This window comes from Folsomia candida, unplaced genomic scaffold (assembly GCF_002217175.1).
Source record: "Folsomia candida strain VU population unplaced genomic scaffold, ASM221717v1 Fcan01_Sc023, whole genome shotgun sequence".
Classification (NCBI taxonomy): domain Eukaryota; kingdom Metazoa; phylum Arthropoda; class Collembola; order Entomobryomorpha; family Isotomidae; genus Folsomia; species Folsomia candida.
This window is the reverse complement of record NW_019091215.1, coordinates 1199166-1213992: the sequence shown is the minus strand read 5'-3', so window position 1 is coordinate 1213992 and position 14827 is coordinate 1199166. Positions and strand designations below refer to the sequence as shown.

Genomic DNA, 14827 nt, shown 5'->3' with positions numbered 1-14827 from the left:
CTTTGGTGAAACAAATATTAATACTGAGAATTTTGCTTACAAAAGTTGGACGACATATTTTTATGCAGTGTGTGCAGAGCAAAAAGGCAGGCAGTGCCTTTTTGCCTGCCTCCTTGCCTTTTTGTCCCACAAAAATCTGTGCCTTTTTGCCGTTTTGCCCTTTTGCTATTTTGGGGCGAGATGAGATGAGAGTCCCGTGATAAAATTAAAGTGAAAGTTATTCATTGCGTTTTTAATACTTTTCGCAAATATGAGCTCTAGTGTCAAAATTTGATTAATTAAGCTGATGGCGATGTAGAAACAACGCTGAAGATATTTGGGGAAAAGTATTCAACTAATTTGAAGTATTGATGAAAGTCAGAACCCTCCAATACAATTTTAAAAGCATATTGCAGATTCTGCAATTTCTTTAATATGTTATAAACGACAATAAATCGGGTTCAATCGTCAAAAATCGAGCAAAAAGGCATCAAAGAGGCAAAAAGGCATCAAAAAGGCAAAAGGGCATTGAAAAAGGCAAAACGGCAAAAAGGCATGCAGAAAAAGCAAAAAGGCTGCCTTTTTGCACACACTGTTTTTATGTAACTTAATTGAAAAGATGTCCTAAGAAAATTGCAGATATCATGGAATTTGACATAATTTTGTTACGTTTCTGGCATTCTCAGTAAGCAAATAAAGGTGAACTTAAAGAGTCAGGTGTCTGGAGAATTCCGACATCTATTGACAAGCTGTCAAACTTGCACGGCCAGGGCAACAAGACTACTCATTTCAAGACTACAAAGACCATGTTCTCTAATTTAAATGGTCAACCTGCCCCGTGCCCACAGGGAACGTGTACCCAAATAAAAGCTTTATGGTTTTGGAGTAAATAGGCAGATATATATGTAAACTCACGTGAACAGATTACAGATTTCCACGCGAATATATTAGAGTAAAATACTTTTGCAATTGCAAAATTAACCCCACGTGCTCTAAATAGATGTACCATGAGCATGTTACAGTTTTAACGAGTTGCCTCCCATGCAAAGTACGGAGCTTGGTAATTAAATTAACTTTATTATTCATTTCTTAAAATGAAACACTCCTAAGAATAATGCAATATATTTCAAATATGAATGCACTCTCAATTCTAAATTAAATTAGTTATACTGAATCAGATTTATGTTAATTAGATAAAAACTATAAAAAGTAAAGCTTACTTTGGATTTAGGGTAGTTAACATAATGCAAAATTTACAAACGGACGTCGGCCATTTAGGTGAAAGCACTTTTGGCGAAAAAATTTCGCGATAATACATAAATCCCGTTCAGGGATAAACTAAGGAGGGGAGCTTCACCACCTGCCCCTCTCACATCTCGATGCCCTTTGGATATGTGGTAGGGTCCCATGAGTGTACTAAACCCCTGAAGTGGTTTGACTCCATGGCCACAGTTACGCCCGCCACACCCACTCAAAGGCGCCGAAAACACGAAAAAAGCCCTGTTTTCACTTGTTCAAACCCTCGCCAAAAATCCAATTTTGCTCGGATTTTGGTAAAATTTACATTTTTGTAATCCCAGATACTTGCTTGATCATATCCAGTAGCAATCTCAACTTTTTTGAAATTTTGAATTTTTTCGAATAATTCATAAGCCCAAAAATGCCCGAAAATTTCAAAAATTTCAAAAAAGTTGAGGTTGCTACTGGATATGATCAAACAAGTATCTGGGATAACAAAAATGTAAATTTTATCAAAATCCGACTAAAATTGGATTTTTGGTGGATTTTTGAAGTTGGTAACTTTTGTGGTTTTCATCCCTTTGAGTGGGTGTGGCGGGCGCAAATGTGGCCATGGAGTCGAACCACTTCAGGGTTTTAGTACACTCATGAGACCCTATCACATATGCGAAGGACATCAAGATCTGTGAAGGGCAGGTGGTGAAGCTCTCCTCCTAAGTTCATGCATTTCATATTACTTTCGACTTAATGTTCTTTTCGGAGAAAATTATAACGTTTTGAATGTTTGTTTTGGCGAAGTTTCTGTGTATTTGTGTAGGTAAAAATCGCACGATCATGAGATTTTGCTAATTCTAGCCCATTTAACGAATCGATTTAAAAATTTAGCAAAATCTGATCACATAATTAATGTTAATACTTTCAGGTGCGTTTGGGTTGCTACTTTGGCTGCAGAAGTTGGACGAGATATACATATGTAAACTTATATCTAATTTAATTAGGTATCAAGATTTCGCAGGAAAATTGCAAATACCTTAGAAAAATTGTCATAATTAAAAGCTCATTCTGTAATTTATGTAAGTCGTCATCCCTAATTTTTGGGATAAAGAGATCCCTGCAAATTTCTATTTTTGAGGTGGATAAACCTATTTAACTCGAATTAGAAGATGATACATTACTTGTTACAGGAGGACGATGCGAATTATGAATTGGAGGTCTTCACGGAGGGTAGTCCATAACTAAAGTGATGCGCTGTTGAAGTCATTTCCTGCCTTTTTCAGTGTGTAAATTTCCGGTTGGGGGAATGGGCCAGTCATGGATCTGTTGAAGCTGTAGAACAAAAAATAATTATGATTACATGAAAAACATGTACATATGTAAATACACAACCTACTCTATACTTAAAGCTAACGTTACTTTTTCGAAAAGTAAATATTTGCACTCTTAATTTTATATTAGGTTCAGTACTAAATCAGGAGTACGCTTTATCCTATCTCAAGTAACTCTGAATTTATTTAAAAACAAATCCTCTTAAAGTGCATGCGCGTTTTTTTTAATTTTCTCAAATTTGTAAATTAAATTCAAGCAAGCTTATTGATTTTATTTTAAAAAAACACTCAGAGAGTTAACATTTCGTCATATTTCGGGGCCAATTAAAATTCTGTATTGCTAAAAATATTTAAGCAAAATTCAACTCGTGCTATGCAAAGCTCAGCACCTAAAACCAGCAATAACAATTTCGCTATTTTCCTTACCTCGAGAGAATAAGATTGTTGAAAAGTTCTAGCAAATTTTGTACCCAGGAATTTAGGTGGATATGAGTGACCCAATAGTGTAATTAGAATAAGACGGATTTTCTGCAATGAAAAATATACAATTTTTTAAAATTCCCCAATTATTACAACATGTCAAATTTCAAAAACAAATTTATTATTTACTTGAAGGAACTTTTTAATCAAACTTTTTATTCATCTAATACGCCATTGAATTTAATGGACAGTAAGGTAAAATCCTAAAGACTTACTTTTAAATTTAATCGCTCACTAAAATTTTAATTCGAGTACTAAATAAATCTACTAAAATTTAATAATTGAAAACGTATTTTTTATTAATCCTCCTATGCAAATGACTATCAACTAAATTAACTAATCATACACTTACCGTATTTAAATTGCGACATTTCTGCTCCAATTTTGTAAGAAAACAGAAAGTATTTTTTCCTTATTTAACGTTTCCACTTAACTTTACGCCACTCAGAAAATTAATTTATATTTGATGCAATTAATATTTCTGTAAGTGAACTGATGTCAAACTTTAAGCTATATTCTCAGCACTTTACTGGAAAAAGGTTGGAATCGTAATGAGACAGAGGTAGCGATGCGTTACATTATTTAAGGAGGACGGCGTGGTCGTGACCCTTTGAGAAGCACCACGAAAAAGAAAGGGCCCTTTCTTACCTGGTTAATTTCTGAGAAATGTGTGGGATAAATTTAACCCAGTTATGACGAGACGCGAGGGTTGAATATTTGACAGGCCAAGTTAAAAATTCCAGAAGGAATTTCGCTCTGAATTTATTCCGTCCCTGTTTTATCTGTCTACACCCATAAGGAAAATATCAGAATATGTAATAATATATTTAAGTGTGAACTTTGTCGCATATTTTGCTACGAAAAAATATTTTGTACATACTTAAAAGTAATGTAGGCCTTTTGAGGAATAAGTACACACTGAATTCTAACTTAAGTTGTGAATTGATGCCCGCAATGTGAAAATTTCCACTACTATTGATTCCCAAAACAAATATATAAGTATTTACATGTGGAAAGTATATTCACACGCTATTTTCCAATTTTAGGTTACGTCTTTTCGCAAATAAATTAATGAGATCATGTTTAAGAATTGTTCATCTTGCACAAATATGTACCTAGGTATATCTCACGTAAAAAATGTCGATTTACTTACTAATTACACACAACTTTTCCAAATAATACATACATTTTATTAAATTCGAAAAATTAACCGGTACAAATTTGAGGACGAATTGAATTATTTATTTCTAATCTTTTATAAATTGACAGTATATTTTAGAAAGTATAAAATTTGTCAAATTAATGGCACCTTTGGATGCAACTATCTCTGGCAAATTCCAATAATTCTTTGTGCTCTATCAGATAATATCTTTGCCAAATTTCATGATAATTAAATTTTTGATCGATTAACACGGGTTTTATCAAAAATTGGAGATTGCACGCTGGTAGACCTTCATTCATTGTTAGCGTGATTAGGGTTCCTTCATCCAGGACGTGTCACAGGGGACGCAACGCATCTATTTTGCTGCAAGGAGAAATATTGACCTCGTGGACATCGACCAAACCCAGCTATATAAATAGAGGAATATTAAAATATCGCTTTACATATTTTGGTTGATAAAATAGCTGTTATATAATTATTGATAACTGTTTTGTACCTCCAGACACAAAATGTGCCCAACACAGAACGAAGAAAATGGCTAATTTTAGCAGATTTAAGTTCATCCTTATGCAGGAGCTAGCTGTAATTCAATGATACATACTGTCCGCAGCAAAATGAGCTAAAAAACCTACCTATATTACCGTTAAAATGTTTCAAATTGGTGGCTGTGATTTGGCACAGATAAAAGTTTACTAGTGCAAAAAAAATTTCGCAAACTCTTTCTTCTCTTTTTATTTCGAGGGACTAAAGTGAACATAAATGGATACGTACGTATGTATATATTTACATATCTCTGTGTTTCCAATATTGATAAGTATGCATACATTTCTTGCGTCATATGGAAAAATAACCTCGACCTAACGTAATGGACACTTATTCATCTTTCGCTCATGAAATTTACGTATTAATAAAGAGATATGTACATATGTAAGATTTGGAGATAAGTGAAATTAAATGAACATTTTTAAGAGCATACATACATATACATACTTACCACACAGTGTTGTGTACTGATTTGTCACTTCCATAAAATTAAACACGCTCTAATATGCATCAGTATAAATACTTGTTTATCTGTGTTTCGTATGCACGTATCTACAAGAAGTTTGCGTACATAAATGTCTTAATTTTCTGTCATTTGAACCTTGTTTACTTAAGGAATTTAATTTAATTATGTAAGTATTTACATATAATGATTCATTAAAGTAGGATAAGCTACTACATATAATTACATGCATGTATTAAGAGCACGTTTACATGACAAAGATTTATAATACAAATAAGTGCGCATTGTATATGTTCAAAATTTATAAAATTTATTTGTAATCTGACCCACGCAATGATTTATACATGAATTGTGTCGCTCCTTGAAGGAAAGACACACAATGTGGAAAATTTGATAAATTTGACGCTAATTCTGTCGGCTTAACAAATTTTGTGCCTTCATTTATCTCACCCCATGCAAAAATTTTATCCGCAACTTTTCCCAAACTTTGTTGGATCCCCGTGATGCTGGAAATATCTTCAAAAATTCCCACATCGGTTGATAACTTGGTTAGCACGGATAACCTCGTCGTATCTCCTGTGCCCAATTGTCCACTTGCATTATCACCACAGGCATAAATTTCTCCACTTAAGGTCAATGCAAGCGTGTGGTATGACCCATTTGCAATCTAAATTTAAAAATATTTTAAGACTTGACTAGAAATATGCATACAAAAATTTTAAAAAAATGACATTAATTGATGTCACCTTTTTCATCGGCTGGTCAATAATTAGTTTTGTTGGTACGGTTGCGGATGTAGCGTTTCCAAGGCCTAATTCCTCACAACCATTATGACCCCACGAGTATACCTTAATTCACAAATAGTGTAATATGTGCGCCGAAACTTTCTGCACGTATTCAAGAAAACGTCTCATTTAGCAACACAATTGATTTTGCAAACATGCGAAGCTCTAAACACCCTTGTCTCGTGAGGAGATTTGCAAAATACTAATTTGCCCATCTACCCTAAAAAACACCCATTTTAATATTTCGACAAATTTGCTTAATTGCTTCGACTGGTGATGATAAAATTGCGAAATAATTACCTGCGTGAAATAAAAACGTGCCCCTTTGCAAATGTTTTTTTATTACGCAAGGGCTCCAAACTCGTTAGGCAACCTTGCGTAACAAATTCCATACCTTCCCAGCAAAAGTTTCTCGAAACCTTGCAAATTTCATAAAACTTTGCAACTTAATGCAGTTTGTTTTAGCATATTTCTACATATGCTCAATTTGCAAAATATCCGACGGTTGACGTGAATACACCAATTGTTACTATTACATATACTAAAACCCTTACCTCTCCAGATTCACTCAGGGCAAACGAACTGCTAGAACTGCACGAAATTTGCTTCACTCTAATATTCCCAAAATTTGCGGTAATTTTGCGAGGTTCATATTGATCCGTATCCGTACCCAGGCCTAGTTGACCATACGCATTCCAACCACATGAATAAACCTCTCCCGTGTCCTCTGTTAGAGCGAGAGTGTGCAAATCTCCAACCGAAATTTGACCGATTTTAACGTTAGAATCGAATTTAATTAATTCAGGTGTAGTCAATTTTTTAGCTCCATGGGTTCCAAGTTGACCGTTCGAATTAGAACCCCAAGAAAACACTCGTCCGTCCTCGGTTAAAGCAAAACAACTCGCAAATTCCGGACTTGTAATGCCAGCAATTACGAATTCTGACGAGAAAGGAAACACAAAATGTTTTCAAGTTTGCGTTACTTTCATGACAAACATATTCAATCCGAGTCCACCTCAATTTTACTGTCAAACTTTCATTAATTTTGATAGTTTTTAATCTTTAAAAAAATTAGGAATGCCTTTGACTTTGAATTGTTTGTTGACCTTCCAGGTATGTGAAAAAAACTTCAAATATTATTTATTCGTAAAATCAGCTTAACGCACAAAAGTGGTATTTAACAAATTTTTTAAATTATGCATTTGACGAGTGACGCGTTTTCTCAATTTTTTTCATTGGACTTTGGACTTGAAATATATGTACGGCTTCCTTTTAAAACGTTTTTTCTTACCTTTCACCGATTGTCCACACAACGGGTCAATTTTTACGGGTGATGGTGCCTCCAGTATGCCTCCGATTCCCAGAGCTCCTTTCCTATTAGTTCCCACAACGTATACAATATCGTCCGCAGTCACTAGAAATCCGAACATTCCGTGGGCATGAGCAAGTCGAATATTTTGCAAAAAGTAGTCGTCCATAGTGCTGAAGAGGTTCCATTTTCTCAACTCCTCGACAGGAATTATTCTCCATTCAACCGAGGAATCGCTCATAATTAACCGCTTCATGAAACAATTAGCGAAACGACAATGCAGATGGAATTACAATAAAATCCGTCTGGTTAAGTCGAAAGACTCAACCGATAAACCGTGACAAGTAAGAATGTTCAATTTCCTACTGGATCCTACATCAGAGAGCACTCAATGATAACGTGTATCTTATCTTATCGTTTTAATTCCTGACCGACCAGACAAACAAACCAGTCCAGCCATTTTGAATAATTGGATTCTCCCGTATTGAGAAAGCTCCACCCGGCGCTTCGACTAAATATTGCTTCATCACTCTCGAAAAATTCCAACCAGTAGTACTTTCTTCTTAAGTAGGCCAATTCAATCTTAAACTTGTTCGATTGCTCGACATGCACAGTTCGGCCACATTTAGCAAGGTCAACCTCCATAAATGATGTACGTAGTGGAATTATTCGATTAGGAGGGGATAGAGAATCACTGATTGTTATATTAAAAATTGTGTTGTCGATTCTTGGAATCCAAATGTTTGCTCTACTAAGTAGATTGAACCACCGCGAAACTTCGACATCTAGTTCGATATCGCCAATCGATTTCAAACTTTCCGCCCAGAGCTTCACTTCTTCCCAACCCATGTTGAACAACCTTCCTTGCGGATTTGTTATTTCGGACTTGGTCAGGTCGTTTCCAGCTAGATTGTCCAACCAATCACGAATTCGCTTTTCCATTATGGAGAAAAACTCGAAGCCGAGTACTTTTAAATCCCAATTCATATTTGGGTATCCCGACACCCATTGTGGTGTATAGGTATCAAATCCCATTATATGGTTTGAGCTAATTTCAAAAGCTCCAATTTCCTTACGCTTTGCTCCAGTAAAAAGCCCTTGTAGATTGATCAAGGCATCTGATAATAATATTATTTCTGTACGATTTTCTTTTTTAGGGAGTAATTCGTCAAACCGACTAATCGATTTCTTTGGTAAGGGGATTATCAAAGAGGATATCAATTTGCTGGTGTATAGTTGGGTCACGATAATAGATTGCAAAACCCAGACGCCAAAAATGAATCGGAATGCTAACCTGTTATCCACGTTTCTGGATATCCTAGCACTCTTCTCGAGTAACGCGGCGAAAAATGTTAGAATGCCGTAACCCAGAGAGACATTTTTACACATGCCCTGCTTTAACTTTATGTTCAAAAATATAAGGCAAAATGTGGTTAAACCGACCACAAATGTTGACAGGTAGATCCAAACTGTCGTAGAGAATGGTTTGTAATACATCCTCAGAGTGTACGGCTGATATGCCCAACAGGTCATGAATTTGCTGGATATTTCACCAGTGATGCCGAATTTGTCGACAAATACGACGTACTTATTCTCCCTATGTCCAAAGCAGTGAAAAATACATTAGGTTAAATGTATCATCAACAGATACATACATAATATGTATGTAAATACTCGCATCGCTCGGTCACGATATTTTCGTCTTACAGTACAACATTACGAATGGCTTCTAATCTTTGTCCAATTGTTTTACCCTGTCATGTATCATACATGATGTATGTTATTTAGAGGGTGGACTGGCCCGAAAGCCAACCCGTAGCGGTATAACATTTAAAGATAATTGCTCCCCATAGTAACACTTGCTAGCATGGCTATGGCCTATCCTACTTGTGTCCTTATTGCTATTAATGAGCAGTTAGGATGGCAGGATTGTTTTACCTTAGCCATCAGTAGTATAGTATTATATCTTGAGTAAGAAATGGACCGGGATCAAGTTAGAGGGAGCTTTGCTCTGCTTGGGAGCTGCAATAGAGTCAACTACATATCTGCCTACATAGTAACTTACGGGAGGCAAGTCATTAAGTTGTACTAAAGAAGGAAGGCCTACCATTCGAGGAAACAAACAAACCAAACAAAACACTACAGATTCATAAATTTAAATATATTAACTTACGCGACGTGTTCGCTGAACATGAATGGTAGGAATATGTTCGTCTTGAAGTTGGTTGCCTTAAATGTAACATTCTTGTAGCAGAATACATCCTGCGCAGTCATATCTCCCAATCTTGTTCTTAAATTGTTGTTACCACAAAATCCGGTAACATTCAGTCTCCGACTCATGGTAGGAAGGACTGCAATATTGTACCTCTCCAGTTGATTCACCTGCTTCATAACATCTTCTTGTAAGGTTATATCGAAGTTAATAAAAAGCAAAGTTAATCCGCAATGGGCGCAAACATAAAACGCATCGAGTATTGTAGATTGAGATGATATGAGGATGAACAGATGCGCATAATTGTATATGAGAAGGGAGTTCCCACTTCTAAATGGGAATTTAGTGTAAACCGAGCTATTCGGAGATTTTAATAAGTTCACGGCTATTTCTGCTTGCTCAATACTTTCTGCAAAGTGAACAATTCTAAGTCTATTTTTGTACGGGATTGTTTGTCCATTTGTGTCTACGCTGAGGGAGAATACTGATTTAAATGCGGCATCAAGCTTACCAATGATCTGGATGTCTGTAGAAATAACTCCGCAGATATCGTGAATGTAACGCAATTTTGTTTTAACAATATTTGTAGGTCGCCAGTCGGAAATGGAAGTATGGTTTGAGTAAGTTCTTTTCAGAAATCGGTGAATGGTTCTGGGTATTGGAGCATCAATTGGTAAAGCTTCCAGTGTTTCTTGCTTTGTCGTGTAATCAGTAACAATATGGATGTGTTGTGTAGTTGGAGGGATGAAGACGTTAAGTGTGTTCAATATAGGTGGTGATTTCGATGCATAAATTAATTCTCGTGAGAAAGATATAGAGAATATGATAAAAATTTGCAAACATGGAGTAGAACTAGGAAACAGAGTTATAAAACATATTGCTCGAAAATGAAAATTATGTTAACCTTACGCGTTTAAGTTGCCCTGGAGTCGTATCAGGAATGATAGAATGCTTGGAAGTTCTGTAACTATGAAAGCTATTGAACTCAACCCATTCTTAGTTAACCGAAACTGTTGATGGATTGCATGCACATAAGCTATTCGTGTTGATGGATTTATATCTTGCTGGATGGTTTCAGGAAGATACTTGAATTGTCCTCGCGTGTTTGACAATACCCGTTAGCCAAAACTATTGAAGAAGGCTCGATATGTTTTTGCATATTAATTTAGAATAAACCGTCGCAAACGCGCATACGGAAGTAGCTTCGGACATACTTCACCCCAAACGGTCCCACCACAACTCGGGAACACTTAATTTCACTCTATTTCACCTATAGATTAATTTTTTGTAAAAATCTCATTTTGCCCCGACCACACCCCCTGGCGACGAGGGGGTGTGGAACAACTCGGGAACACTTAATTTCACTCTATTTCATCTATAGATTAATTTTTTATAAAAATCTCATTTTGCCCCAACCACACCCCTGGCGCCTAGGGGGTGTGGCACAACTCCGGAACACATAATTTTACTCTATTTCACCTATAGATTAAATTGCACTAAAAATCTCATTTTGCCCCAACCACACCCGCTGGCGCCGAAGGGGTGCGGCAAAATCGGGGAAACACTCAATTTCACTTAATTTCACTTAATTTCATTTAATTTCACTCAATTTCACTTAATTTTACCCATAGAATAAATTGCACTAAAAATCTCATTTTGCCCCAACCACACCCCCTGGGGCCGAGGGGGTGTGGCACAATCGGGGAAGCACTTAATTTCACTTAATTTCACTTAATTTCATTTAATTTCACTCAATTTCACCTAATTTTACCCATAGATTAAATTGCACTAAAAATCTCATTTTGCCCCAACCACACCCCCTGGCGCCGGGGGGGTGTGGCACAACTCCGGAACACATAATTTTACTCTATTTCACCTATAGATTAAATTGCACTAAAAATCTCATTTTGCCCCGACCACACCCCCTGTCGCCAAAGGGGGTGTGGTCCGGTTGCCCCCAAAAGTTGATAGGATCCTCCCCCTGGGGTCCTATGTATGATGGCGAAAACCGATTTCGATTATCTCGATCCGTTCTCCTGATATCCTGCTGACAGACAGACGGACAGACAGACAGACAGACAGACAGACAAAGTCTTCACATAAAGTAGCTGAAGCTACTTAATAAACCAGATAATAAGCATGTCAAGCATTGACATGCCCAAATCCGAGTTTATGTAAACTGTGTATGTTTATAAACTCAAATATGATTCCAAAATGTTATTTGTCTGACAGTAGCCTTGAGTGAATTAAGAAATTCTTAATGTATCTTTTCATATCTACAAAATTTCAAAAGTTTGGAATGGAAGATAATTTTCTTGTAATATTTTAATTGGAGAACTCGTGAAATGATTTATTCGTGTTTATATAGCCATATGTACCTCTTAGAATTACAGGATGTCCGTAGATTATATGAACACTAGATTTACACGGGTAACATGCGAACGGATGATCCAATTGGCGCCAAATTTGGCAAGCACGGACTCGAAGGTCATGACAACACCTGTGCAAAGTTTCAAATTTCTATCTTCAAAGGTGGCCCCAAAAAGTGACCCCAAAGTGGGGGAATAGTAAAACCTGTTTCCGAAGCTAACTTGGCCGCGGAAAGTGCCAAAACGATTATTCAAAAATCTGAAACCCATCTTAGAGGGTGTTCCGGAAGTAATGCAACTTTGGTCAAATGCACATATAAACTCAACGAATGAATTTTTTAAAGCGAAATTTTGGTCAGAAAGGGACAAAGGTTAAAGCTAATTAAGTTTTGCTTCCAATGGTCCGTACACCCATTCCGCCAAATTTGGAGAAGTTTTTGTTGGGCGCTCACAATTAGTGCTTCGCCACTGTTTTTGGTCACCTTTTTTGAGATTTTTGACCACATGTGTTGAAATAAGTTCAAATTTTTGACTGAAGTTTTTCGATTACAATATTTTTTCTAGGATAGGAACTAAAATTTTTCAATAGGTCTTGTATTTGGCAAATTTGGGAACGTTTCCCATGTTACCTCTCCCATGTTAATTGCATTTGATCCGTTTTATGGCGGAGCGTGATACTTTGGCTTATATTTAATTTCCAGTTTTGCATAAATGGTTTTCTTGAAGGTGGGAGAGTTGTACTATGTGCACATAAAAGCATTTTGATAATCTGAGCAGTAAATCGTCTTGTACAGGACGATCAATTTTGGTTAATTTTAATTACTTCAGGTCAAGGATTTTTTCTGCCCTCCTGCTTGCTACTTTTATTTTACTCTTGACTATATTTATAAGCTTCTAGAACCTTCTAGGATTTGATGTCCAACTTCTAAGCTTTCAAATAATGTATGGTGTTCGGTGAGAACTTCAAGTACTTCAGCGAATTTCGCTCCGACATAACAAATTTCGATCTACACGAAGTTTATTACTTTCGGGGCTGCCACACGAATGTACCGACCAGATATTTTTTGTGATTAGTCGTTTTTTGCAGCTCATACCTTAGTATAACACAACAAATCGTCACTTTTGGAATTTCTTATTTTTTAAAGTGAACACAGCTCAATTTCTTGGAGCGCGTAACCACTTTTTCGAGGCGGTGGCAGACGATGGTTGCGAGTTGCTTGGTGGTATTTGACCTCATTTTGGAACGGATAGAGATATCGACTTCTGGTTTTCGGATTCTACTAGATAAATGTGTGGACTACAATATTCACCCAATTTCGAATTTGGGGCAAATTGATACCCTTGCATATATGCATTTTACGAAAGTTGCATTACTTCCGGAACACCCTCTATCTTGTCCCCCATATATCCCTTCATCAATTTTGCAAGAAAACGATGGTAATTAGTTAAATCCGACCAATGTATATCTAAAAATGCAAACCCCTCAAAACCACGAATTCTCCCACCCTCAAGCAAAATGACCGCGTCCCTCTCAATGAGAATCCTCCGACCAAAAAAAGGTCACAACACAATCCCAGATGCCTCCTGAACACGTTAATCGTGTTATAAATCACAACTTTGAAAAAGCAGTCCTTAGGAAGTGGAAATTCAGAACACTAAAATTATCCACTATTGTAAACAAAAAACTAACAGTCTGAGGCTGTTTGAAGGTCACGTTGGGAGTAAAAATTCCGAATTTGTCGTCACGTTGGAGGGGACACTCTACTACATCCAAAACTGCAACTGGATAAAAATAATTTAGTGCATAAAGGACCGGAAGCAGGTTTTAAGCTATGGGTCTGAGAAGAAGGGAAAGTTGTCTGAGTGATTCCTCGTGGTTTGTGCAATGACCGTCCGTGGAGTGCTAGCATTGATACCTGTCTGGTATAATGTGAAAATAAAGTCGATGTACTTCATGGACAATATTCTACATAAGTTTTTGGATTTCGAAATTCCACAAAAGTTCCTTTGGGGAGCTCGACAAAGTTTGCAGTCGTCACAACACAACATTTTTATATATTGCCGAGTTTAAAATGGGATCTTGTCTCCTCTGAAACGTGTCGAAATGTGTTTGGAAGTTGGAAACCAAGACTCAGACTTGCTGCTAAGAAGAATGGAGAACACATTTAGATCGCTAAAGTAATTCACAGCCATCGTGTTCAGAAGTTATAAGGTAATTCATACTGTTCATATAAACTGCGGACACCCTCTGTAGTAAGAATGACTGGCGACATGTTGTTGTAGAAGAATTTATCTAAAACAAAAGCTTTGTACATATACTTGTCACGTCATATTTTGCTTAGTATTTGAAACAATTGAAATTCAACGCTTTCATTTTGAATTGCTAAAAAAATTCTGACCTTTGACCTGTCGGTGACCTTACAAGTCGACGACGCGGAACGATTCGGCTAGGAGTTTAGACAATTACGTGCAGAGTTTAGAAGCTCTAATTACAAGGGATTATATCGAAATTAAAAATACGTCAACGTACTAAATTGTTTTATACGCTGTATTCGGTTACGTTTGTTGTAATTTCTTGGACCACAAAATTTCAAACATATCTGAGGGTTACACTTCACACCATCGCATTGTTGGTTTCTATTTTCCCTCAGCTAAGAAAAATAAGTATTAAGAAAAATATGTCAGATGGAAGATAATGCTTCACTTGTGTTTACATACATGGGCATTTTCTAAATTGTTTTTTAGCATACAAGTTCCTGCAGAGAAATAAATAAACAGTCTTCAAAACACGCAATAGTTGGTGCCTTTCATTAGCACAAATGTCGAAAATGAGTTGACGTTTGTTTGCCAGCGAAATAAATACTTCGTTAAAGATTTTTAACACAAAATGTCAAATTTAGAAATAAACAGCTGGCTATGAGAGATAAAAGCAATATACAAATGCACATTGAATTTCACATT

At 36.4% G+C, this 14827-nt stretch overlaps 1 protein-coding gene and 2 long non-coding RNA genes across 3 annotated transcripts; all 3 read right to left on the bottom strand.

The window, feature by feature from the left end:
• Positions 1 to 1872: 1872 nt before the first annotated feature.
• Positions 1873 to 3557, bottom strand: LOC118438588. Its single transcript, XR_004836933.1, has 3 exons — positions 3376 to 3557; positions 2970 to 3071; positions 1873 to 2544 (listed from the first exon to the last, which is right to left on the bottom strand). It is a non-coding gene; the product is annotated as an uncharacterized LOC118438588 (long non-coding RNA).
• A 641-nt stretch (positions 3558 to 4198) lies between these two features.
• Positions 4199 to 4958, bottom strand: LOC110858997. The gene is made up of 2 exons (XR_002548800.2): positions 4682 to 4958; positions 4199 to 4592 (listed from the first exon to the last, which is right to left on the bottom strand). It is a non-coding gene; the product is annotated as an uncharacterized LOC110858997 (long non-coding RNA).
• Positions 4959 to 5480: 522 nt separating this feature from the next.
• LOC110858901 (ultraviolet-B receptor UVR8) lies at positions 5481 to 7760 on the bottom strand. Its single transcript, XM_035859087.1, has 3 exons — positions 7268 to 7760; positions 5938 to 6916; positions 5481 to 5858 (listed from the first exon to the last, which is right to left on the bottom strand). The coding sequence occupies exons 1-2, from the start codon at positions 7539 to 7541 to the stop codon at positions 6459 to 6461; spliced, it is 732 nt and encodes a 243-aa protein (XP_035714980.1). The 5' UTR covers positions 7542 to 7760; the 3' UTR covers positions 5481 to 5858; positions 5938 to 6458.
• Between the last annotated feature and the right edge of the window lie 7067 nt (positions 7761 to 14827).